Raw genomic sequence first — 24,845 nt, 5'->3', positions numbered from 1 at the left:
TATTGTGTGTCTGTCAGGAATTGAGTACTTCATGGTTGTATAACTTATTCTAACTCAGAGAATTTCTTTCTCAAGTGTGGAGCTGTGGGATAAAAGCATACATGTTCCCCTTGCCACTTTTAGCTATAATATTTATAGCTTTGGGTTTTTTCACCCTGGGTTTGACTTCTGAAACAGGGTTTTGCCATTTCATCAGCTCTTAAACATTGTCTACATTGTAGGTGCTCTATCACCCAGGATAAGTTGTCTTTTTTGTTTTGCTTTCTCTCTAGATACTGAAGAGCTTTGAAAGCTTTTTGATTCCTCAGCTGTCCAGCTCTCCACCAGATGTTGAGGCAATGAGGATCTATCTGATTCTCCCAGAATTCCCACCGTTCCAAGACTCCAAGTATTACATCTCTCTGACACTTCCTCTAGCAATGGCTATTTTGCGCCTGGATACCAACCCCAGCAAAGTGCTTGGCAAGTGTCATTTAAAATTTTTTTTAATTTAGAAGTAAAATATCATTTCAAACAGCACTTACTAGGGAGGTTAATCTAATTTACCTTATCTACTTTACCCACATTCAGAGACTCAGTTCCAGATGAATTTGCGTTCCTCTACAGAAACATAGATTTTTGTATATCATGAAGACTAAATTATCCTATTCTCTTAAATTTGATCAACTATTGATCACTTCAGAATATCTTTCTGTATAAGGTAGGAAGAGAATACTAAGTGTAATATTAAATTATTTTGTCCTCTACAAGATGCAGACAAACCTTGGTCTGTGACTAAGTTGAACACTTAAACTTTTCTCCCATTTCCGAGTCTTTTAATTTCTAATATATTTTCCTCTGAGCTTATTTTAAACTGGACAGAACATTTGCTGCTTAATGATTGTTATTCACACTTCTTAAGCTACTACTGTTCTTGTTATCTTACTCTGTTTCTTAAGGCTGTCTTGTACTAAACCTGTTATTATCATGTAAAATGCCATGTGATGCATTCAGACTTCCAAAAGAATTCTAGGCACCAGCTTTTACTTTGCAGGTGATTGGTTCTAGGAGAGAAGCTAATAGTCAGGCTCCCTTCAGGGGAAAGTAAGGGTTACCTGTCCTTGGCAAGAAAGAAATCAGCCTCTCTAAAGAGGGGGAGTTAATCCTTTAGTGCAGATGTGCCAGGAGACAAACTCTGACCTCTGCTAGAAAAGTATGTGGTGCTACAGAGAATTTTCCAGGCAGCTCTTTGCTTGTTACTCCTGCGAGACAGATGTTTGCCCAAAGATCACAGTATCCTGAATGCCAGATACCTGAAACAGTGTCTTGAATTAAAGACTGAAAAACTTCAAATTCAGGCTCTCACCCTGATCAGGGTTTGGGCTGGGTAATGGCTGGTGTGGAAAGGGAGCAGCTTTTCTGTTTCTGGTATTTCGATGACTCTGCCTCACTTTCCTGTTGCTACAGCTAGGGCAGGAATAGGGAAGTTTTTTGAAAGAGTCTTCAGGTATATTCCCCTTTTTTTCAGTTGTAACCCCTTATTTAGGGGTTACTCTGGCCTTTGATTGAGGTTTATGTTGATGTCCTCTGCTTTCCAGATAACTGGTGGTCTCAGGTGTGCCCAAGATACTTCCTCAGGCTTGTGGACCTCTATAAAGGTGCAGTGGTTTACCTCCTCAGTGGAAGGAAGACGCTGCTGATCCCAGTCCTGTTCAGTAGCTACATTACAGCTGCTCTCAGGCTTCTGGAGAAACTCCACAAGGTGAGAGGACAGCCTGGACAAGTGTTGGCTCAAGTTGATTCAGTCCTGTCTGCCCTTGGCCAGTTGTGAGCTGTCCATCAAGTCACACTGTGGGAAAGATGCTTTCCTAAGTCCAAGGTTCTTGAAGATGGTTTAGTCCTGACTCAAAGACTAGAAATAAAGTTACCCTAAAGAATGGCATCACAAACACCTGTCCCTTGACGGTCTCTGCTCTCACTGGGTTGTTGTTGGGTGGTCTGGGTGAGGAGGAGAGGGAACTAAAATAAGTTATAAAGAGGTTCTATTTGATTCTTCCTGGTTTGCACCAAAATATAAGACATTGTGTATTGTTTGCAGAACATTCTGGGTACTTTTGTTGCAGGCTGCTTAACTGAATTTATGAAAGCAAAGCTGAAAAATGCTGAAAATATGTTAAAATATGTTGAATATATCCCTTTGTTCTGTTCACTAGGTGAATCAGAAGGTTAAACACGTGGAATATGATAAGTTTTATATCCCTGAGATTTCCAGCTTGGTGGACATTCAGGAGGATTATCTCATGTGGTTTTTGCACCAGGCTGGAATGGTAAGAGGTTTTATGTATAGTCATGAAATAGCTGTCCATGTTTGTGTCTCTGGCTGTAGATCTGTATTTCCAAAATCCTTAATCAGAGCATAATGTATTCAGTATAGGAGCTTCTATATGTTAAATATCTCAGATCTGAGTGCTTTACAAAATTGACTTAAAAATAAAAAGGCTGTCTAAAGAGCTGGAGCTAGCAATATTTAACCAAAGCTTGCAACAGTCTCTGTGATTGTTCATGTGAATTCCATTCAATCTTTGCAGGAGGTGATTAATTCAGTCACTGGATCCTTTTAATGTAATCAAGACCTCAGGAGCCAAGTCCTGTATTCTAATACTATAATTTTTGCCCTTTACTTCTGCTGTTTAGGCAGGTATTGTGAATAATGTAGCCAGTGATGTTAAAATGTTGCTCTGTAAGAGGAGGCAGTGTGGCGTTCTGGCTAGGGGACTGATCCAAGCCTCAAGAGATGTGGGTTCTATTCCTGGCTCTTCCAGTAACCTGCTGGGTGATCTTGGGTAAGACCCTTCACCTCTTTTATGTCTCACTTTCCCATCTGTAAGAAAGGAGATAACTAAACTGAGGGCTGGAATATGCTGTGTGGGAACCCAGTGAGATTATTTAGTCATAGCAAGGAAAGGAATTTCAAGTGTCAAAAAAAACCCACCAAAAACCATCTGCCGAGGGATGCTGCAAGAGTAAAACCTGACTGTAGTGATAACTTTTGTGTGTGTTTTCATGGGCTTTGTAAGTGTTGTGTGTGCTGTGCCCCCATCCTCTACTTCCCATCATTTAAATAGTGCTGCTGTGCTTACCTTTAGTGAGCAGAACAATAAAGTATTGACTTAAATTTATGTAAGGGACAGTTAAAAATATGTCAGTATGGTTAATTATGAGTAATTTGCATTGCAGGGGTGTTCTTGTACCACCTTGTAGTGGCCTTACAGTCTCTCCTGTTGTTTCATATGGTTTCTGCATTTGTTACTCTTCTTAAGAGCAAGTTTCACCCATGGCAGACCAACAGAGGATTCTATGCCAGTCAGTCCTCTCAGTAATGTTTGATGTTCATGTTTTGAATTAGACTTGTGCATTTTCTTGAGAAGGAAGTTCCCATGCTTTTCTTTAATAGGAAGAAAAATGGGTTGTTGGTCCCAAAGGAGGAAAATTTACTTTGGGTCACCTTTGGACTAGTCCATCCAAAAAACCCACAAGACACAAAATTGAAAGAGTAAAAGATTTTCATACTTCTCTTTTTCTTTCACAGAAAGTAAGGCCATCCATCATGCAGGTAAGAAAATTGTTTCTCAGGACTTGTTTAAAGAAGTGCTTTGGAAGCTGTGGATAGGAACAAATCTTGCCTGTCTTTCTTGCAGGATGCTGTGACTCTCTGCTCTTACCCTTTCATCTTTGATGCTCAAGCTAAGACCAAGATGTTACAGACAGATGCAGAATTACAGATGCAGGTAATGGTTCTCTCTCCCAATTTTCCTGACATATTTCTTTTTCTCTGCCTTTTACAATGGTGCCTGCATGGAAAGGGTGTTAACTAGGAGCTGGTATGTGCAACAATTTATTGTTTCCATGATACAGGAAAGCAGTGTAGCTGGAGGGCCTCTTTGCCTTGGATACTGCAGAGGTAGTGCTTGGTGTCTTTCCCTTCAAAAGGTTTGTCTGGCAACATCAGGACTGCCAGATGTGCATTTAAACTGTACAGGGAAGGAGTAGTTATGTATTTTAGATAATCCAAGGATAAGTAGTAAGATGAGGAGCTGTAAGACTGGATAAGTAGACAAACATTCAGGTAAGTGGACACTTGCTTTGAAATTTCTGCAGGAGTGGTTGTCCCTTCTAATAATGAGGTGAGTGTTGCAGACCAGCTGCTGATGCTGTTTGTGGTTGCAGGCAGCAGCTGTTGCCAGCAGCCCACCCACCCAGGTGCAGTGAGGGGCACAGCCCCAGTGCCCTCCAGGAGTGTGCTGACAGCAGGTGTCCAGCTCCAGCACCCTGTAGGTGGCAGCCAAGCCAGCTCACAGCATGGCTGTGACAAGGGCAGCTGGCCTCTGTGCCAGTGGAAGTGTCCCAGCGCCAGGCACTGCTTGCACAGGTCCCTCCTGAGACAGGCACAGCGTTGGGCACTGGGACATACATAAGCAGGGCATACAGGCACACAGACAGTACAGAGGGAGCATGGGATTCTTGAACCCTGGAGAAACCAAAAAGGCAGAAAGGAACACCAGGCATGTAGTTGTTAACTGTTTTCTATTCATAGGAAGAAAAAAAGGCTTAGGCATTGGCTGCTTTTCACTTCTCTTTTATTTACAGGTTGCAATAAATGGTGCAAATTTGCAGAATGTCTTCATGCTTCTCACCCTGGAGCCTCTGCTGGCCAGAAGCCCTTTCCTGGTACTTCATGTTCGCAGGAGTAACTTAGTTGGTGATGCTTTAAGGGAGTTGAGCATCCATTCGGACATTGACTTGAAAAAACCTCTCAAAGTAAGTTTCCCCCATATCTTTAGCACCCTCTCATTTAGCAAACATTTCTGCAGCCTTTCAGCCATTCACATTACCTCTTCACCAGTGTGCACTAACTTCTCCATAGGTGTTGCACACAGGAACATTTGATCTAGTCAGTGCAAGGATTCAGTCTTTTTTTCTGAACCCTGAAGTGCTTTGGCAATGGATAGTTTACAAGAAGGCAAGCACAGGGTTTGCTCTCTTCTGCTGGTGTGTTGAGTGTACAAGGGCCAGGGAAGGAAGCATTTTGTGATGTTATGCAGTCTCTGTTTTGCCCTTCTGCAGGAGCAGGCTGTTTACAATAGGATGTGTTTTATCTCTGAGAGATTGCCACAATCTTCAGTAGCTGCTGTCATGCTGCTGCTTTGATAGTTGGGACAGCAGGTGGTTATTTGTGATTTGCATGAGGATTTAAACATTCTCACAATACCTTATTTGCCACCCCTGTTCCCTTTCTGTCCCTGCAGGCAGGGCACTGAAACCAGCTTGTGGGTTGCTGTGGGTTTGGGCATGTTGGTCAAATTGCTTTGCATGGCTCTCAGAGAGAGGTCTGATTGACTCGGTCTCAGCTCTGCATCCCTGTCACTGACCTGCTTTTCCTACAGGTCATCTTTGATGGTGAGGAAGCTGTTGATGCTGGAGGAGTGACAAAGGAATTTTTCCTCCTGTTGTTAAAAGAACTACTCAACCCTATCTATGGCATGTTCACTTACTACCCAGAATCAAACCTGCTGTGGTTTTCAGATACGGTAAGCCCTTGCCCTCTGTACATGCAGGTTGCAATAATATGCTGCATTTAAATGACAAGGAAGTTAGTGGTAAACTATGGGAAAGAAATGTTCTTCTTCCCATTTTCTACTCATGATACAATGTGAATTGTATTTTCAGTTAGTGTAAATAGGTCCATTAACCTTAGTAGAATGGTCATGGTTGTGCCTGTTAAAGAGTTGGCTCTCTCTCTTTATTCTTATCCCATAATAAAACTTGTATTATGGGTCAGGTGACAGGTAATAGAACTCTTATTATCATGAATGTGATGGTCATGTGCTGTTTTACAGAGTGAGAGGTTTAGGTGGTAATGGCATTAGAGTTCTGTACCTCCCTTGCTGTTCACATAATTGCAGCCAATGCAATTAACCATGCATCACTATCGCCTTCAGGATCTAAAGTTGTTAATGCTTTATGTGAGGAAGCTCTTAATCAGCAAGGAACATGGCTTGTAATGGAAGGTTGTTAGTTTTGGAAGTGTGGAATGCAAGATCTGTACCTGTCAGATGACTGGAGATGGTCGTTTATGTTCTTCTCCTCACCTCTGTAGGCAGCAAGGTGGGAATGACATAGCCAGTCTTCCCTTAAGGTATGGCTGTCCTGCTAGGAGGGGTTACAGGGAAGGAAGTGGCCTGGTACCTTCTGTAACTTGTAAACAGCATTACAGAGCATTCACTCCTAATGTCAGTGCTATAAAACAAGTCTTTTGGCACCAGGAGTGATAACGGTGTAAGCACTGAAAATGAGTCGTGTATTGGGAACACTTAACGAATGTGGGCAGCCAGTCTGTGACTGACACAGCAGCATGAGAGTCAGTATGTGAGGAGAGGGAGGCCTGTGCTAGCACCTCTGCTGGTGTGTCTGCCTGGCTAGAACTGTGCTGGTGCAAAAGCTTTTAATAAAAAATAGGATGGGTAATGGGGAGAGGATTGTAAACGTTGAAGCACTGTTAGTGTGTAAATGCAGAGGTATTTAAAAAGGAATTAAAAGGCAAGTAAGGTGAAAAGATGCTGTTTCTACAGTGATCATGGCTTACAAAAATAATAGAGTATGGTTTTTGGAGCTTAATTTCTGTGACGCACACCAGTAAGAAATTTACAACGAAAGTGGCACCTGATGGGATCTCTCTGACTTTGTCCCAGTTGGAAAAGCAGGGTCTGGCTTCTTAGTGCATGGAGGAAAGGGTACTGTGCATTGCACAGTGACAATGTGTCTCATCAGGATTTCTCTGTGTGGTTTTGCAGTGTTTTGTAGAGCACAACTGGTTTCACTTGATTGGCATCATATGTGGTCTTGCAATCTACAATTTCACAGTGGTAGACCTTCACTTTCCCTTGGCTCTGTACAAAAAACTCTTGAATGTGAAGCCCTGCCTAGAGGATTTGAAGGAGCTGTCCCCTACGGAAGGAAGGTATGAAAATCAAAATTTGCAGCTTTTCTGGGAAGGTAGACCATCCAGCTAAAAACAGAAGTGCCAAACTAGATAAAAGCTGATGAATAAAACACCTCTTGATCCTTTTGAGTAACCGATTAATTTGGGTGACTGTGAAAGCATATGAGCTGGTGGTGAATTTTGTGTACAACTTCTCTCCCTAAGCTATTGGATCAATCTGCTTAGGCTCCCACCCTCCTGACCCCCAGAAACTGGGTACCAACACAGCCAAAAGAGACCTCTCACATCCCCTTTGAGAGCAGGAGTGGAAGCCTGTCCCTTCCCTGTGTGGTTGTGTGCGTGATCCCGGATCCCAGCCTCAGCCTTTCCCCTCAAGCCAGGCTCAGACAAACAAGCAGGGAACTGTGTGTAGGGCTGTGAATCGTCCCTTCCATGAGCCAGAGCAGCTCTGACCTGCTCCCGTGGCAGGAAGAAGTTGAGTGGAGTAAAATTATTACTTTTTTCAAGTGGTGTATTGAATCTTTTCTACCTAATTGCGTAGGGATGCTGGTTCCCCCTGACACTGGGAAGTTAAGATACCACTGTCTGACTGTGGTCTTATTTCTGTTTCTGAGTTGCCATCTGATTCATCTACACAAAGTGACAGCTGTATTTATCAATAATGAGGTAAAATGCTAAGAAGACAGCAGCAGGATTTGGGGGGATAGCAGAGTATTTTCTGTATGATGGGCATACAGATACAGTCCACCTCTGTCTCTTCCTCCACTCCCTCAGACCTTTGTGTGGTGATGACATAGAATTAGAACTTGAGAACTAGGAATTTAATTCTGTTCCAAAGCCAGGATCATTAAAGATGATCAATGAACTAGGTAGTCATAGACTTCATTGGTAGTTTCTGAGGACTGGCATTTATCCTGCTTCTAACAAAGCATCTCTTTATTTGAGATGTATTTCTTACTGCTTCAAGTGACTCAGATTCTTTCTCTTGCAATCCTACTACCCAGATGTATGATGCTGTTTACTTCTGCTGAATTTGTTTTCCCTGTTAGAGGTATGGCTTTTAAAATCTCTGATTTTTTTTTTCATTCCCTACTTGTAATTTAGGAGTCTCCAGCAACTTTTAGATTACCCTGGGGAAGATGTGGAGGAGACATTCTGTTTGAATTTTACAGTAAGACAAGTTTGACATACCAACTTTCTGATTACTGTGGTACAGTTGAAGCCTATTTATATTTTCATGTGTATTCTGTCTGATTCCAAATGCCTATAGCACTTAGACCATGCTAATGTTAAAATGTTCTTTGCTGTCAATTCCCTTCTTCTTTTGTATGTATGTAGTCCTAAAAACTGAGCTAGTAAGTAGATTAAGCTGAGTGGTTTTCAAAATAGCCTTGTTGTCACTGTTCAAAGACCTGATGCTCTAACTGGTTGTGAGTGATGGCTTCATCTTGACCTGGATCATTTTTTGACTCTCTGTCTAAGGCCTGTCCTGTGGTAGAAACAAGGTACCATAAAATTGGTCCACAATGTGAAGAACCTTGCTGAGCAAGGAGAGTGTTTCCCATTTCCTTTTTGCATGAATGAGAGCACACAGACTCTCTTAGATCAAATTTACCTCTGGAGTGAGTCAGACCTGCATCCCACTGTGTCTCCTGCAGCACAGAGCTGTAATTTGGGATGAGGCAATGAAGCCATAGTGATGGTAATGCAGGCTGTATAAAAAAAAGGATACCTTTAAAGTAACAAAAGAGACCCTTCTTCAAATTCTTTTTCACATATAAGGGCCTCTTTTGTCTATGGCAACTTGAAAATTGGCCCTTTTGTATTTTTTCAGGTAACCAGTTAGTGTACAGAGTGTAGGGTTGTACTGGTGCCATCCTAGGCTGGCAAAAGTAGGAAAATGTCTGTGTCATTTATTCTTCCAGTTAGAGAAGATGAATTAACCCACCCAGTTTTCTGTTAAAAAAGGGAGTCCTCTTTATTGCCAGAACTTGTGTGCTTAGTTAAAACCAGTTAGTTTTTAGTTACCAGTCTCTTGGGGTTTTTTTCCCCCAGGAAATTTACCTACAATAATTTTTATTCCTTTCTAAGTTCACAACTTAATAGCAGTTCAGCAGCAAATGTAGGTGATGGAGGGTGGTGAAGTATGCAGGGTACTTGGAGCAGAGAATAGAAGTTTCTGCACGTACCATTGTCTCTGGCCCACCCTTTACATGCCAGTCCTCAGCTGGACTCTGTCTTTCTTATAGGCACATTCCCTGGAAAATACTTCTGGTAAAATTAATTTCCTGTTTTTGTACAGATCTGCAGGGAAAGCTATGGTGTGACAGAGCAGAAGAACCTGATTGAAGATGGAGATAAAATCTTAGTGCAGAAGGACAATAGGCAAGTGGGGCAACTGTGGGGATGGACTTGTGCTTATGGTGAAGTCATGTGCCACAGAAACCCTGGCTGAAGGGAGATGTGGGGGCTAATTAGCAGTCACTGCAAACAAATTTTAAAACCAGTTGCTCAAAAGTTACTGGGCACTAGTGGAACTTGAACAAAAATCAGGTTTTCATCATTCCGCCTATATTTGTAAAATGTACCGTGCGCTTGGATTGACATCTTCCCTATAAAAGTTCTCTCTATAGACCCTTGGTAGTTTTTCTCATTTTAAGTAGACATTTGAGATATGATTTTGGCCCACAGTTATACATCTGATGGCTTAGAGAGGAACTGTATGTAACCAACAAAACTGAGCCTGGCAGACTTGTTTGTACTCCTAATTCTGGAGCCGGAAACTTTCCTTTGAGCATGGCCTGACTCCTATCCCTGATCACAGCCAGAAGGACCTGCTGTACTTGGATCCCTTTCCATTTGACTGAGCACCCCAGAGTTATTACTAGCACAGCTACCATTCCCCCTGCCTCCCCTTTTTTTTGTCCAGCTGCTGAACTATTTTCTTCCTATAATCTTGTAATTGGATTTCTACAAGTGCCTTTATTACTTGAAGCAGTGTTCGCATTCTTTCTCTGCTGGCAAAACATTGTGATCCAGTGACTAGTCAGCAGCATGGTTAGGGACTTGTACTAGGATTGCTGAAGACCTTGCTGGCAAGGCTGGAGATGAAGTAATTTCCTATTAATCTGATTATTTAAAAGGGTTTTGAATGTGTCTGAAGCCAGTGCTATAGCAAAAGCTTTGTCTGTGTTACTTCTTACCTACTTTACTACTCCCCAAAATGGTGAAATTGCACAGCTAAAGAACTGCCTCCATGCAAAACCCACATGGGTTTCTGTCTCCCTGCAAAGAGAAGATGGACTTCAGGTAAACCAGAGGAGTGTTTAATCTACCCCTGCAACAGTGAAGGAAAGATAAAAAATGCCAGTGTTAGAACCCTTTAGGTTTTTAGTGGACATATACATTCAAAAGAAAACCTGCCTTTTTTTTACTGTATGCCATCCAGTACAAAGGAACAAAGCTGTTAGGTGAGAACACTTGGGAAGAGCACCAGGGTTAAGTACTGGAACTGTTTATTAAGTCAGGATAGGAAACAAAGGAAGAAAATCCTTAAGGAGAAAGGCTAGTGTGTAGTTCCACCAGCTTAACATTCCAAAATTCAGTTGCTTTATCCTGACTGTAGTTCTGAACTCAAGCTAACCTCTAAATCCAAGTCTAGACATGACTGTCAATTTACCTTACAGTGCTTAATGACTTCCTCCACCTCTACATTTAGAGGCCAGGGACCAATTTGCTGCCCTATGGCCTGAGTAGTTTGTTGTGTGCGTGTCTGTGGGCACTGCCCTTCCCATGTGAGGAAAGTTCATTGGGAGCCAGGAATGGACAGAATTGCTGTAACTGACAAATGCAGAGTAGGAAATGTCTGCATTTTCCCTTTCTCCTTTGGAGTTCATAAATTGCTCTTGATGCAGAGTTCATGACTGTAACAGCCGGAGAGGAATTAAGCAACAGTACAGTGCTTAATTAGCTTGAACTGCCCTAATGCCCAGGTGACTGTGGGGAAAATGACAATAAAATACATGCACTGGAAAATAATTGGTATATGATTTCTTAGTCTAGGTTTTTGGTTTTGTTAGTCTGCTTCCTTATTTATTTTTTACTTCCTCACCTGTCCCTTGCTGCTTTTGCATAGTTTATGTGGTGAGAACTCCTTCAAATGGCCAAAATATTTCTTCCAGTTGTAACCTCCTCAGCTTTACTGGTGGTCGAGAACCTGGGGGACCTCCCATGCCACCTTACTGCCAGGGAGTAAGCCCTCACACAGTAGCACTTGCTGCTGAGCACTCTGTCCATGTTGCAGTGACTTGGTGAGAGAAGGGCAGTGGGTCGAGCCTGCTGGAGACTCGTGTTTGCAAAACACTTTACAAGCAGAAGCAGGAAAACCTGGAAGTGCTGGTGCTTAGACATATGATTAAAAGTGCTTTCCTTTGCCTGCTTTCTCTCAATGCATTAGGGAAGAATTTGTCGAAGCCTACGTAAATTACATCTTCAACCTCTCCATCCAAGAGTGGTACACAGCCTTTTCTACTGGCTTCCTGAAAGTGTGTGGTGGGAAGGTCCTGGAACTCTTCCAGCCCACAGAGCTCAGGGCCATGATAGTTGGAAACAGTAACTACAACTGGGAGGAACTGGAGGAGGTAAAGCTTCCTTCTTCCCATTTTTTATTTTGCACAGGTGCCAGGATTGTGCAGTTGCATGAGATGGGCATTAGTCTGTGTCAGGAGATGGGATAAGCCACAATGCTTTTTTTTTTCATGCTTCTTGTACACCTTGCTGTCACTCACATGAAAAGTTTGTCACTGTGCTAGCCTGCTACAGATAAAGCTTAGGGAGGAAATTCAGGATGAGGAAGGACAGGGAGAAGGACTTCCATCTGCTTTTTTTAGGGATGAAATCGATGACTGAAGGGAGGACACAAAGGGTTTTACCTTTGCAGTAAAACTCCACTGCACAAGGGCAAAAACTACGCAAGGGTTCAAAGGGGAGTCTGGACACCCAAAAAGGGTTGTATCCTCTCAAAATCCATAGACCAGCAAGTCACTCACAGTGCAGAGTGTGTGATCCTGTTCATGAGTTCAGCCTGTGAAAAGGCACTCCAGAATTGCTCTCCACACTTGTAATTAGCTGAAAAGCAGAAGGCTAATGTCTGCCTTCCTCACATTGCCAAGAGAGCCCTTGACATGTCTTTGAGCCATGCCATTGCCCATCACCCATCCTGTATTCCCTTTCAAAGCTAGCAGGCACGGATCTAATGTCAGATACTAGAAAAGATCAGGTCTGGGTTCTGCTTAGTCTTTGCTTTCTAGTGCCAGCTGAAAATGTGGTATTTTGGGTTTAATAGAGCGCTGTGTATAAGGGAGACTACACTGCCACACACCCAACTGTGAGAATGTTCTGGGAGACCTTCCATGAATTTCCCTTGGAAAAGAAGAAGAAATTTCTCTGTAAGTATCTTGCAGTGGTGTAGCATCTCCTGGAATTAAAAGACTTGGGTGGGAGTGGCTGCAGAGCTTCATTGCATTGAGTTGGGTGATCCAGTGTGAGTGACCAATATCTGCTAGTCAGAGCTGGGGCTTCCCTCTATTGTGGTTTTTTTTCCCTAGTTGGCTAAGGGGGTTGGCCCTGAGGACCTCCAGAGGTCCCTTCAACCTCAGCCACTCAGATTCTGTGACTGCTGGAAGGATAAAGGCCAGTGTTCCTGCCTGGCACTGGCTTCGCTGTGCTGCAGCTCCCCTGGGCGCCTTCCAGGCCGTGCATGGAGTCCAGTCAGGGTTTCAGCCGCTCCAGGCAAGTGGGGCTGAACTTTGCCTGTGGGTGCAGCCTTCGTGGGAGGTCCCTCACCCATTCCACCTGCCCGGTCTCCCTTGTGCTTCTTGCAGTGTTCCTGACGGGCAGTGACCGCATTCCCATCTATGGCATGTCCAGCCTGCGCATCATCATCCAGTCGACGCCCAGCGGGGAGCAGTACCTGCCCGTGGCTCACACCTGCTACAACCTGCTGGACCTGCCCAAGTACAGCAGCAAGGAGATCCTCAGCGCCCGCCTCGTGCAGGCCATCGACCACTACGAGGGCTTCAGCTTGGCCTGACCCTGCGGGGCCGGCACAGACTCCTGGGTGCTGAGCAACAGAACGATGGGCTGGGGCTTTATTTTTGTAAGGGAATAGATCTGAACTCTTTTTTTCCTTTCTTTTTTTTTTTTCTTCTTTTTTTTTCTTTTCTTCTTTTTTTTTTTTTTTTTTTTGGGGGGGTGGTCTAAATATAAATAATGATAATAATAGAGATGATGCAGTCTCAGCCTGATGCTGTCAGTATTTTCTGGGGCTTCAGCAGGGAGAGGCTCTTGCTTTGAATTTTTTCATCTACTGAACAAAACTAGTTCAGTGGGCATTTCTGTTGCTTCCCCTCCAACATAACATCACTGCCCTCCTGGCAATTCCTTGTGGTTTGCTTTTGTTGCCCCCATACACACACACTCTTACCTCTTCTTTTAGTTCATTTGAAATATTTTGATATTCTTTGCATTTAGGGTATGGTGGAAAGAGGATGAAATAGCGATCTCCTCTTTGAAAAGCTGTGATTTCCCCCCACCCCTTTTCCCTCCCTTTTTAAATGCAAGCTGGTTCTTGCTTGCTTTGAATGAAAATATCTCCTCTGCCCTTCAGTCCTTGGTGGATGGTACTGGGCTGGGATGTCATTTGTGACCCCAGATCGGTGCATTAGTGGTGTTCTTTTTGCACCAGGATGTCTCATGGAAAATATTATAGTTGACAGAGGTTGGCTTGTTTTTCCTCACTTGTCTTGAATTTTGTTTTCAAGCTTCTCAAAGAAGCCTCAGAATCCCTCTGGAGTGAGGTTTGTGTTTAGGCTTGTGGAAGGACAAACCCTGCCTATCATAATAGGTTTCTCTAAATGCCTCCCTCGTGTTTTTTTTGTCCTGGTAAGTCTGCAGTCTGGGTGGGTGGGCCACCCTCTTTTTCCATCCCCCTCTTACACCAGTACAAGGTGAAGTGGCTGCTTTTACTGCTGCCACCTTTGTCCAGAGGAGCTGTGTGCGTGGATGTGCGAGTGCAGGGGTGTGTGAGTGTGGGAGGTGTGTAGAATTTCTCCAGTCTGGTCAGGTCAAAGAAAGGAGTAGAAGATCCCCACATGAGTGATAACCCTGTCTGGAGACTGGTTTGATCTTTGCAGTTAGGCTGACTTTGCTGTTTGAGAACAGCCCTCTCACTTGGCAGCTGTTTTGCCAGGGGGCCTGAAGGACAATCTGTATGAATTAGACTGAAAATGTAGAAGAATCTCTACCTAAATCTATCCTTTGTAATTGGAGAGTTTTGTCCTTTTTTCCTGAGTCTCACTGCCCCACTAAGTGAAGTCTGAATGTTTTTTCTCCCTTCTCCCCTGCCATTTTTCAGACCTTGATGTAAATCTCATTTTAAGCCTAGGGTGGTTTTGACATTGACTTGTTATTAGGACATAGTATTTATGCACCATGTTCAATTTACAGTATTGAACTTTGCACCTCGTAACAAAAGGTTTTAGGCTTCTGGATTATTTTTTTTTAAAAACGAGCTTTGGGCTACATCGAGAGCCCCCCCAGCCTCTTTCTAATGCAGCATTGAAGACAAATATACAATTATATCAAATGTTTATTTTCGATGTGTGTGTACATAGTACAGTATTATGCAATAAATTTGATGTTTAATTCTGATGGAGTAGCTGCCTTTCCGTGTCGGGAAGCAAAGGAGAGGCTGCTCCCGGCACCAACGTTGCCTCTCCCCCTGTCCTGTCTGAGACAAAGGGAAGTCCTCCAAGGAAGAGCTTGGACTTGAGACCAGCCTTCAGTCATTCCATAAATGCATGTGTAGTTAGACACATATATTGCACATACTTAATTGTTTAGGTGGATCATATGTAGACACAGGAATATGCACATATCCTCTTATATACAACGTAATGTGTGCTCATTACTGTGTGACCTGTATTATTGTGTAAGGTCTAGCTACTGCTGTATCTAGTGTATATAGTGGGTTGCATTAGTGTAGATAGCACATATTACACTACAGAGCTAAGTGTGTATATGTTTTATATATTATATAAATGCAAAATGTGTGTATATTTATATTTATACATCACATACCTCTTTTCCAGTAGCAAGTGTCAGCCCTGTTCAGCTGAGGAGCAGGAGACCGGAGGGGCAGGGCTCTTGAGGACTTTATGAGCCACTTTATTGAGCTGAGCCATCTTTGGCAGCATCCCACACAGAACAGAAGCTGTCACCAAACACCTGCAGTCAAATAGTTGTATTCTCTTGTTTTATACAGAACACAAACCGTACACATAGTGTTTTTCAATCCATTTATGTTGAAAAGGACACCATTGATTTAGTTTGAAGTTGCTTTTACGTAAATCATGTAAACAGAGACCCAAGCCTAGATCACTGAGGTGTCATTAGCTAGGGAATGCATTCCCAAGTTGCTTTTGTACACCAAATGCAGTCTGAAGAAAAGGGATTATTAACAAATTTTTTTTCAGTCAGGCACCCACACCCACCCTGGTACTGGCTTCTGCCTTCAGCCAACCCCAATATTTGCTATACACCAAGTTTTTTACAAAATTATGTGTTGTTTGATGTATGTACATATCCATTATTCTAGGAGCTGATTCCCTGCATGCAGGTGTCCAAAGGGAAGCACAAGGATCATACACTTGCTGACCATACAAGGTCCAGTAAGTGTTCCAACTCTCCATGCTGTGAGTGACCATGCAAGTTCGTGAAACTTGACTGTCCTCTCCAAGAGCTGGAGATGTCAATCCACTCCATTCTCCTAGGGCAAGAGCTTTTTCCATGAATCTTCTAAATACAGGGCACCAAGACATGCAGTGGGCGTGTGGGATGGGCTGTCCAGTTAGGACTCTCAGAACCAATTCCTGTGTCTTCCCCCCCCAAGCAAAGGGCGTCTGACACCACATTCTGTGACAAAGGCACCAAAACCTTAGTTGAACACCTGCGGGAGAAACAGGAGGTGCCCGGGAAATCCTGCTCGGCCGTCAGCACATTTAATTATGGTACACCAGGGCCACTCTGCTCCATTTAGTCCATTTCTACCACCTGTGGGTTACTTTGTACTTCTCCAGGTATTGGAATCCCTGTAGACATTTTTTTTTGACTCGGCCTGTAACAATTTTGGTCTGGTTGCCCTGCTCTCACCTTGGCAGCAGCAGTCAATCACTGACTTGCAAACAGCGCCAAAGACAGCTCCTCAGGTGGGAGGATGGCTGGCAGCATTTACCCTCCGAAACTTGCACACACCAAAAATAACATCCAATGTATCAGCAGAATGATTAAAAGAAAAACGGTTTAATTTCACTGCCATTAACAGAAACATCCATTATTCAACTGTTTACTCAGGAGTAAACAGAATAAGACCAAATGCAACTTGTTGGAATGGCAGGTTTTCCCTCTGACTTTCACTCCTGCAATCCTATTTTGTGCACAACCCATTCATGGTCAGCATTTACATTTTAATGATTTATTATACCACAGTGTGGTAACACAGATGTATGTCTGAGGCAGCCCCCATGGATGGGGAGCCTGACAGACCCTACTGCCATCCTACAGCAGACAGCTTTGTTCTAGTGACGTGGAAAGAGGTTGTCTTACACTAAACAGCCTATTTATATTACATAAAGTACAATTTTGTACAGTACTTCACACCTTTTAAAAAGCACAGTCTTTTATTTAATGTTCTCCAGTTAATAATCATTGATGTTGGCACAGAAATATCATCAAACAAAATGCACAGCTCTTGTTTAGATTGACTTGGTGTGGTGGGACAAACATAATTTCTGGCTATTTGTGGTCAGTGGGAAGTTAAATAATCTGTGTGAGATAAAGACTACGTTTTAGTGCTCAGGAGTCCTCCTCCTGCACAGGTTTGGGAGAGGGGAGTCACAGCATCTGCAAACCCAGGACAAAGTTCAGCATTGGCATGTGTCTTTCCAGGACTGGAATTCTAAAATTCACTTCTTTCTGATAATCTTTACTAGCAGTTCCCTTCACAAGGAGGCAGCTAAAGTTTTGCTTTGTTTTTGCCACAGGAAAGGACTTGAACAGTTCAAAAAGAGAGATGGCTAGGTCTGCTTCTTTTTTTTTTTTTTCTTTTAATGTACAATCTCCATAAATAGGTTTTGTTACTTTTAGTTTTCAAAGTTCAAAAACATAAACTCTCTAAAGTGCATAACTGTACTTATATTTCATAGAAACTATCTGAAATTTTAGCAATATACCATGTAAACAGCAGTAACTAAGCATCAGAAAATGCTACAATCTCATCAGTTTAAAATTAAATTGGACTACTGTTCCCTACAATATCATTTATCAAGATTTGTCAGGGGAAAAGCCCAGCTGTTGGGGGTGTCTTAGGTTGCAATGCAAGATGTAACCAAAAGTATCTATTCTATTACCAACTGTTAAAACCACATGTCACAGTGTTCTTTATCTCTTCCAAGACCCATCCCTCATGACTCCAGAAGGATATCTTAATGGGCCATTGAGTCTTACAGCATGACTGATAAAATTACATCATCCCATTGTGAGATGCTCTGCCCAGTGGGAGGAGCCAAGCATTCCTACCTGGATATAATCTGAGTTTTGGAGCACTACAAATAGCCTTTTTTCCACTGGATTCCCAGAGGCATACCAGGTCCATCTACACCACCACTGGACCTTCAGAGGAAAACTACACCCTTCTACAGGATCACTGGTTCAACATAACCATATCTGTCACTCCAGGAAGACTGCAGCCACCATTTAATAGGACTGCTACCAACACCCTGAACGACAGGATGTCAGGTTCTATTCTGACTCTTGTCAGTGTTTTTATGCTACAGCATTTTAATTTTCCTAGTAAATTGTAGTTCTGACTTGGGGTCTCCCACTGGTTTGCTTTCAAACTATCACAGGGGGTTCAGTTTCTTTCCTTTTGTTCATTTTTACTTACAGATTTTTTTTCCCTAAGTTGCTAGGAAACATTAATGACTGGGTTCTTCAGAAAAACAGGGTACTGAAGAAAAACAAAAGACTGGGCCAGCCTTAGGGGAGGAGGGCATCTGGTTGCACCTCTGTTATCTGTGAGTTTCTCTCCAAGGGGCAGAGATACCGCAAGAATCAGGCAGGTAAAAGACGGGTCTGGGGCAGCTGCTGGCTCTCTGTTGGCTTTGGAGGACAGTCAGAGCTGCTGTTTGGGGAAGGGAATTAGCTCTGCTACCGCTTCTGCCACCACTTTCCTAGCTGCCTCTCCTGGCTCTGCCCTGGTCTGGCTTCAGTCTCACCTCACTGTTACCATCATGAACAAGAAGAACCAGCCGTTCCTGAGCATGCCCGTGCCCCTGGGCTACCAGCCAGGGCTGGGCTGTGGAGCCATGGGTTTCACCACCCGCTCTGATATCAGCCCTGCCTGTGATGCCAACAACCCCATGGATGATTGGCATACCCCGCCAGGCAAGAGAACTGTGGGGAACCAGATGAAGAACTAGACAGCAGATGATGATGGGGATTTGAATGACACCAACTATGATGAGTTCAGTGGCTATGCTGGGAGTCTGTTATCAAGTGGCCCCTACAAGAAAGATGATGAAGAAGCAGATGCTATTTATGCAGCTTTGGATAAGAGGATGGATGAACACAGGAAAGAAAGGAGGGAACAATGAGAAAAAGAGGAAATAGAAAAGTACTGTATGGAACAACCCAAAATTCAACAGCAGTTCTCAGTCTTGAAACGGAAATTAGCAGAGGTTACTGAGGAGGAGTGGCTGAGTATTCCTGAGGCTGGGGATGCCAGGAACAAGTGGCAGAGGAATCCTCGTTATGAGAGGTTGACTTCTGTCCCCAACAGCTTCTTTGCAAAGCATTTGCAGTCAGAGGAGAAACACAATTCCGTGGACCCATCTGAATACTCCGTATCCAGGGGGTTTGAATACTCCATACCCAGGAGGAATGACACCAGGCTTGATGACACCTGGGACAGGTGAATTGGATATGAGGAAGACTGGCCAAACCAGGTACACCTTGATGGATATGAGGCTAAGCCAGGTGTCGGACTCTGTGACTGGCCAGACTGTAGTGGACACAAAAGGATATTTGACAGACTTGAATTCCATGATTCCCACACATGGAGGAGATATCAGTGATATCAAAAAAGCCCATTTGCTCCTGAAATCTGTCTGAGAGACCAATCCTCATCATCCACCAGCCTGGATAGCATCAGCCCGACTGGAGGAGGTCACTGGCAAACTACAGGTGGCTCGAAACCTTATCATGAAAGGAACAGAGATGTGCCCTAAGAGTGAAGATGTTTGGTTGGAAGCTGCTCGACTTCAGCCAGGAGATACAGGGCTGTTGTGGCCCAGGCTGTGCGGCACCTGCCACAGTCTGTGTGGATCTATATCAGAGCAGCAGAGCTGGAGACATCGTGCCAAGAAACGTGTCCTTAGGAAAGCCCTTGAGCATATTCCAAACTCAGTGCGTTTGTGGAAAGCAGCCATGGAGCTGGAGGAACCTGAGGATGCCAGGATCATGCTGAGCCGGGCTGTGGAGTGCTGTCCAACCAGTGTCAAACTGTCTGGCGCTGACAAGGCTGGAGACATATGAGAGTGCTCGTGAAGTCCTTAACAAAGCCTGGGGGAATATCCCCATGGATTGTCACATCTGGATTACTGCTGCCAAACTGGAGGAAGCCAATGGAAATACTCAGATGGTGGAGAAAATCATTGACAGAGCCAACACATCTCTTCAGGCTAATGGTGTGGAAATCAACAGAGAGCAGTGGATACAGGATGCTGAGGAATGTGATAAAGCTGGAAGTGTGGCCACATGCCAGGCAATCATGAGAGCTGTAATTGGGATTGGGATCGAGGAAGAAGATCAGAAACAGATCTGGATGGAAGATGCAGACAGTTGCATTGCTCATAATGCCCTCGAGTGTGCCCAAGCCATTCATGCCTATGCCTTGCAAGTCTTCCCAAGCAAGTAGAGTGTGTAGCTGCAAACAGCCCCCTTTGAAAAGAACCATGGAACCAGAGAATCTTTGGAGGCTATTTTACAGAGGTGTTGCTCACTGTACCAAAGCAGAGGTGCTGTGGCTCATGGGAGCCAAATCCAATTGGCTGGCAGGAGATGTGCCAGCAGCCAGGAGCATCTTGGCCCTGGCTTTCCAGGCCAACCCCAACAGTGAGGAGATCTGGCTGGCTGCTGTGAAGCTCAAGTCAGAGAACAGTGAATATGCAAGAGCGAGGAGGCTGCTGGCAAAAGCTCGCAGCAGTGCCCCACAGCAAGGGTCTTCATGAAGTCTGTGAAGTTGGAATCGGTGCTTGGGAACATTGCTGCAGCCCAGGAGCTCTGTGAGGAAGCCCTGAAGCACTATAAGGGATTCCCCAAACTGTGGATGATGAAAGGACAAATTGAAGAACAAAAAGAGCTGGTAGAGAAAGTACAGGAGGCTTATAATCAAGGGTTGAAGAAGCATCCCCATTCCATATCCCTGTGGCTTTTGCTGTCCAGGCTGGAGGAGAAAGTCGGGCAGCTGACTAGAGCAAGAGCCGTCTTGGAAGAGTCTCATCTGAATCCAAAGAATCCAGACCTCTGGATGGAGTCTGTACACTTGGAGTACCGAGCTGGGCTGAAGAACATTGCTAACATGTTCTGATGGCCAAGGCACTGCAAGAGTGCACCAATTCAGGAATCCTGTGGTCAGAAGCAATTTTCCTTGAAGCGTGGCCACAACGAAAGACCAAGGGTGTGGATGCTCTCAAGAAGTATGAACATGACCCATATGTCCTGCTGGCTGGACAAGCAGGAACCAAGCTGTTCTAGAGCAAGCATAAAATAACCAAGGCCAGAGAGTGGTTCCACTGCACAGTGAAGATAGACTCTGACCTGGGGGATGTCTGGGCCTTCTTTTACAAATTTGAGCTCCAGTACAGCACAAAGGAACAACAAGAAGAGGTGAGGAAGCGCTGTGAGAATGCTGAACTTTGCTACGGAGAGTTCTGGTGTGATGTCTCCGAAGACATAGAGAACTGGCAGAAAAAGATCAGAGAGATTCTTGTGCTTGTGGCAGCCAAGCTGAAAAATATTCTAGAGTGTGCTGGCCTCAGCTGCCTCAGACGTCTTTGTAGGACTTAACCTGCTGCCCTTTCAGTGACACAGATTTTGAAGGACAGTGTTGGGGGTTAGGTTTCTTTCCTTTTGTTCCTTTTTATTTACAGAATTTTTTCCCATCAATTGCTAGGAAACATTAACGACAAGCTCAGGGGACGAGGGCATCTGATTGCATTTCTCTTATCTGGGAGTTTCTCTCCAAGTGGAGAATTGGGCAGGTAAAGGATAGAGCTGGGGCAGCTCTCTCTTTTGGCTTTGGAGGAGGATGATCAGAGCTGCTCCTTGGGGAAGGGAATTTGATGCTGTTGCCAGAGCCCAACCCAGAGCTGCTGCTTCTGCTGTGGGGTAAGCCTCTGCTTGTGAGAGCAGCCACTGAACTGGGACCTTATTAACACCTCACTAAAAGAGGGACCTGTTCCCATCTGCTCGAGTGCCCAGGATGCTGAGCTCGCCCCTCTTGGCCCTGCTGGGGGCCAGGCTCCTCTGGCCCACCCTCACTGCCTCTTTGGCACTGCTCTGAGCTTTCACTGCACTGTCGCCCCGCACCCCCTGCCTGCCGAGACATCCTGCGGTTCCAGCCACAGCTCCGGAATAGCTTCTGATACATCTCTTCTACCACCCCAGGATTTTTGCTCATTCCTGCTTGCTGCTTCTGAGAGTCCTGCTGGGACACTGGGATCAGTTGCCCTGGCGGTTTCTGAAGGCTTCCCGTCAAAGCACTTTTTGATCCAATCTGTCAGCCCAGCTAAGACACACCAAGGATCAGAGAAGATCCATCTGGAGATGGGAACTCAGCACCTCTAAAAAGCCAATCCCTAGGTCAGCACACAAGTCCTCTGGACTTTTTGGAAATACATAATTCAGTCTTTGCTGGTTTGATATGGAACAGGCAATTCTGCAATCAATAAAAAAACAAACCAAGCCATGAGTCCCCATCCCAAGTGCTTTCACTAACACATCTCTGCCTTACCCAATGTCCTGGGTGACTTTATGATGCTTGTATCCCCAGTCATCTGTTCTGTTTATGCTGGTATTAAGTTCTACACCTTTAAGGCTGGTTCCAAGAGCGAAGGGGGTGGCAGAAGCAGCGTGCAGTTTGTTATCAGAAACTGCACTCGCTCCCCCACATCCTGCTCCTGGACTGTGTTGTCTGCAGAACGGACAGGGGGACAGAGGTCTCCTTTGCTTTTAGTCAGTTTTTAGCTAGCTGAGGCAGAGAAGTTCCCTGGATTGTGTCTTTTCTTGGAACTGTTCAAAACTGCTTTGGACCAAAATCTCAGAAGAACACTGGGAGTTCACACCTGTGGCCCACCGGGGCTGGGTGGGCACTGCATTCCAGTGCCAGAGGGACTGAGAGACAACGCAGCGAGCTGAGCTACACCCCAAAAAAAGAACTTTCTGAATTTGCCATCACTTCAGAACAAGAGGTTTTATTGTTTGGTATTTTTCATTTTTTATGTTTGTCGGTGCTTTGCTTGTTAAATAAACAGGTTTTTTTCCACTTTTCTCCAAGGACATCTTTTCCTGAACCAGTTGGGGCAATTTGCCCTAAACTAGGACACCCACCCTGATTAGCAAAGTGCACGTGCAGCCCATGACCACCTTTGGAAGAATTCAAGGGATCCTGAAGAGACCAAAATAGAAGCAATTTTGGCAAGAACACACACAGCACACATAGCAAGTGAAAGGGGATAAAGTACCCTTACATAAGTACCACAAACTAAATACAAGTATTTGTGAACCCACTTTCCCTTAATAAAGAAGGAAGGGGGAGAAGTTGTTCTGGGAGTCCTTTTGGCTCCTCTGGTGTGACATGCATGAGGCCTGGCTACAACCAATACTGGAGTTTATCTTGGTTATTTGGCTTCTGTACATTGGCAATGATCCCTGGGGAGCTGAAGAAAGCATTACAGAAGTGCCCTCCCTTGGGATTCAGGGTGGAGTGTGGCTTAGGGAAGACCAAGGGTGTATATAAGCCTCTGGAGTGGGAGAGTGAGCCCAGGTGTCCCAGGATGGCAGAACTTTAAGCCCTGAACTTGGGGCCTTTCTCTCCTTCAGGCAGCACCTGTTTGACACGAGCACCTTGCTGGGGGTTAAGTTAATTTTCTTTTGTTCCTTCTTACGTACAGAATTTTTCCCATAAGTTGCTAAGAAACATTAACTACTGGGTACCTATGGGTACTTAAGAGAAACAAAGAAGTGGCCAAGCTGGTAGCACTTCTCTCATCTGGGGGGGATTTCTCTCCAAGGGGCAGAGATACCGTGAGAATTGGGCAAGTAAAGGGGTGGGGGCAGTGGCTAGTCTCACTTTCTCCTTCTCAGCATCAAAGGAGGGTCAAGCTGTTTCTTACTGAGGGAGGATTCTGTCTTGTACTCCTTCTTCCTTTCTGGGGTGAGTCTTCTCCTTGTGAGAGCAGCCACTGAACTGAGACTTTGTTAACACTTACCTCACTAAAAGAGGGACCTGTTCCCATCTGCTCGAGTGCCCAGGATGCTGAGCTCGCCCCTCTCGGCCCTGCTGGGGGCCAGGCTCCTCTGGCCCACCCTCACTGCCTCTTTGGCACTGCTCTGAGCTTTCACTGCACTGTCGCCCCGCACCCCCTGCCTGCCGAGACATCCTGCGGTTCCAGCCACAGCTCCGGAATAGCTTCTGATGCATCTCCTCTACCACCCCGGGATTGTTTTACTCATTGTTTTCTGAGAGTCCTGCTGCAGCACTGAGATCACTGAGATCACTGCTGCCTGGGGTTTGTGGAGCAAAGCCTGTCTTCCTTCCCTTCCTTCCTGGGCTGAGCTGCCATCACCACGTGCTCCTGGAGCCCGCACCACAGCGCCCCCTGCAGGCACGGGGGAATCGCCGCACCTGCAGCGCCCGGCTGGGAGCCAGCAGCGCCCCTGCTGGCCGTGCCCGGAACTGCAGCAGAGGGGAGGATGCCCAGCCGAGAGGGCTGGGACTGGGTTCCTGGTTCTGTGTGGTGTTAACGCTGTGTTGCTGGTGTTTGTTTGCTTTAGTATACACACTAGTAAAGAACCATCATTCCTGTCCTCATATCTTTGCCTGAGAGGCCCCTAATTTCAAAAATTATAATAATTTGGAGGGAGGGGGTTCACATTTTACATTCCAAGGGAGGCTTCTGCCTTTCTTGGCAGATATCTGTCTTTCAAACCAAGACACACCTGAATCAGGTATCCCAGGACTTTGTTTTCTGAAAGTCATAAACAAATTTGGAAACAGTAAATTGTCAAAGCTTGCACTTGAGACAGGTGCACATTCCACAGGCAGAGCACAGCTCCGTGCTCTCAGTTCCCTGCGGTATCCTCTGTACTGCCATACTTCCTACACTGGAAGGAAAAACCCATCCTTTACTGCCACCATTAGTGTTGCTGCTGTAGCCCACACAGGGGTGATGTGCACAAAAGAAGAAAATTTAGGTGAGTGAGTTTGTGGGACACCTGTGTGGACTGTTCACCTTAGGCACAGGTGTCTGTATCACAATGAACATTCCTACTAATGGGGTGGGTCTTCCAGATATCTACCACATATTTGACACTGGATATTTAACCAACCACCAAAATCCCAAGGGACTCTGACTTCAAGCTTTTGAAACCTCTTCTCTTCCCTGTTGCCCAAATGTGGTCAGAAGGTCTCAGTATCTCCCTCCAAGCAGAATAAGTTACTAAGAACCTGGCTGCATGGCTCATTTTC

General features: G+C 44.8%; 1 protein-coding gene and 1 pseudogene across 4 annotated transcripts in view; both read left to right on the top strand.

Annotated features, from left to right (window-relative positions):
- HERC3 (HECT and RLD domain containing E3 ubiquitin protein ligase 3) overlaps positions 1-14,689 on the top strand; it is a 44,073-nt gene extending 29,384 nt beyond the window's left edge. Inside the window, exons 12-24 of one of the 4 annotated variants that reach the window (XM_068187613.1) lie at positions 273-462; positions 1,578-1,741; positions 2,193-2,306; positions 3,569-3,592; positions 3,678-3,767; positions 4,627-4,797; positions 5,424-5,567; positions 6,831-6,997; positions 8,084-8,150; positions 9,282-9,364; positions 11,436-11,619; positions 12,324-12,426; positions 12,862-14,689. In XM_068187613.1, coding sequence (XP_068043714.1) covers positions 273-462; positions 1,578-1,741; positions 2,193-2,306; positions 3,569-3,592; positions 3,678-3,767; positions 4,627-4,797; positions 5,424-5,567; positions 6,831-6,997; positions 8,084-8,150; positions 9,282-9,364; positions 11,436-11,619; positions 12,324-12,426; positions 12,862-13,070 — 1,710 coding nt within the window. In that variant the 3' untranslated portion in view covers positions 13,071-14,689. Of the gene's footprint in view, positions 1-272; positions 463-1,577; positions 1,742-2,192; positions 2,307-2,673; positions 2,969-3,568; positions 3,593-3,677; positions 3,768-4,626; positions 4,798-5,423; positions 5,568-6,830; positions 6,998-8,083; positions 8,151-9,281; positions 11,028-11,435; positions 11,620-12,323; positions 12,427-12,861 lie in introns of those variants that run through there. The other 3 variants (XM_068187611.1, XR_010998205.1, XM_068187612.1) reach the window with 3 other exon arrangements.
- Positions 14,690-18,318: 3,629 nt separating this feature from the next.
- On the top strand, positions 18,319-21,277 carry LOC137472483 (pre-mRNA-processing factor 6 pseudogene; annotated as a pseudogene).
- Positions 21,278-24,845: the final 3,568 nt, after the last annotated feature.

The sequence above is a fragment of the Anomalospiza imberbis genome, chromosome 4, assembly GCF_031753505.1.
Source record: "Anomalospiza imberbis isolate Cuckoo-Finch-1a 21T00152 chromosome 4, ASM3175350v1, whole genome shotgun sequence".
NCBI lineage: Eukaryota > Metazoa > Chordata > Aves > Passeriformes > Viduidae > Anomalospiza > Anomalospiza imberbis.
The sequence above is the reverse complement of the archived record's forward strand: the minus strand, read 5'-3'. Positions and strand labels throughout refer to the sequence as shown.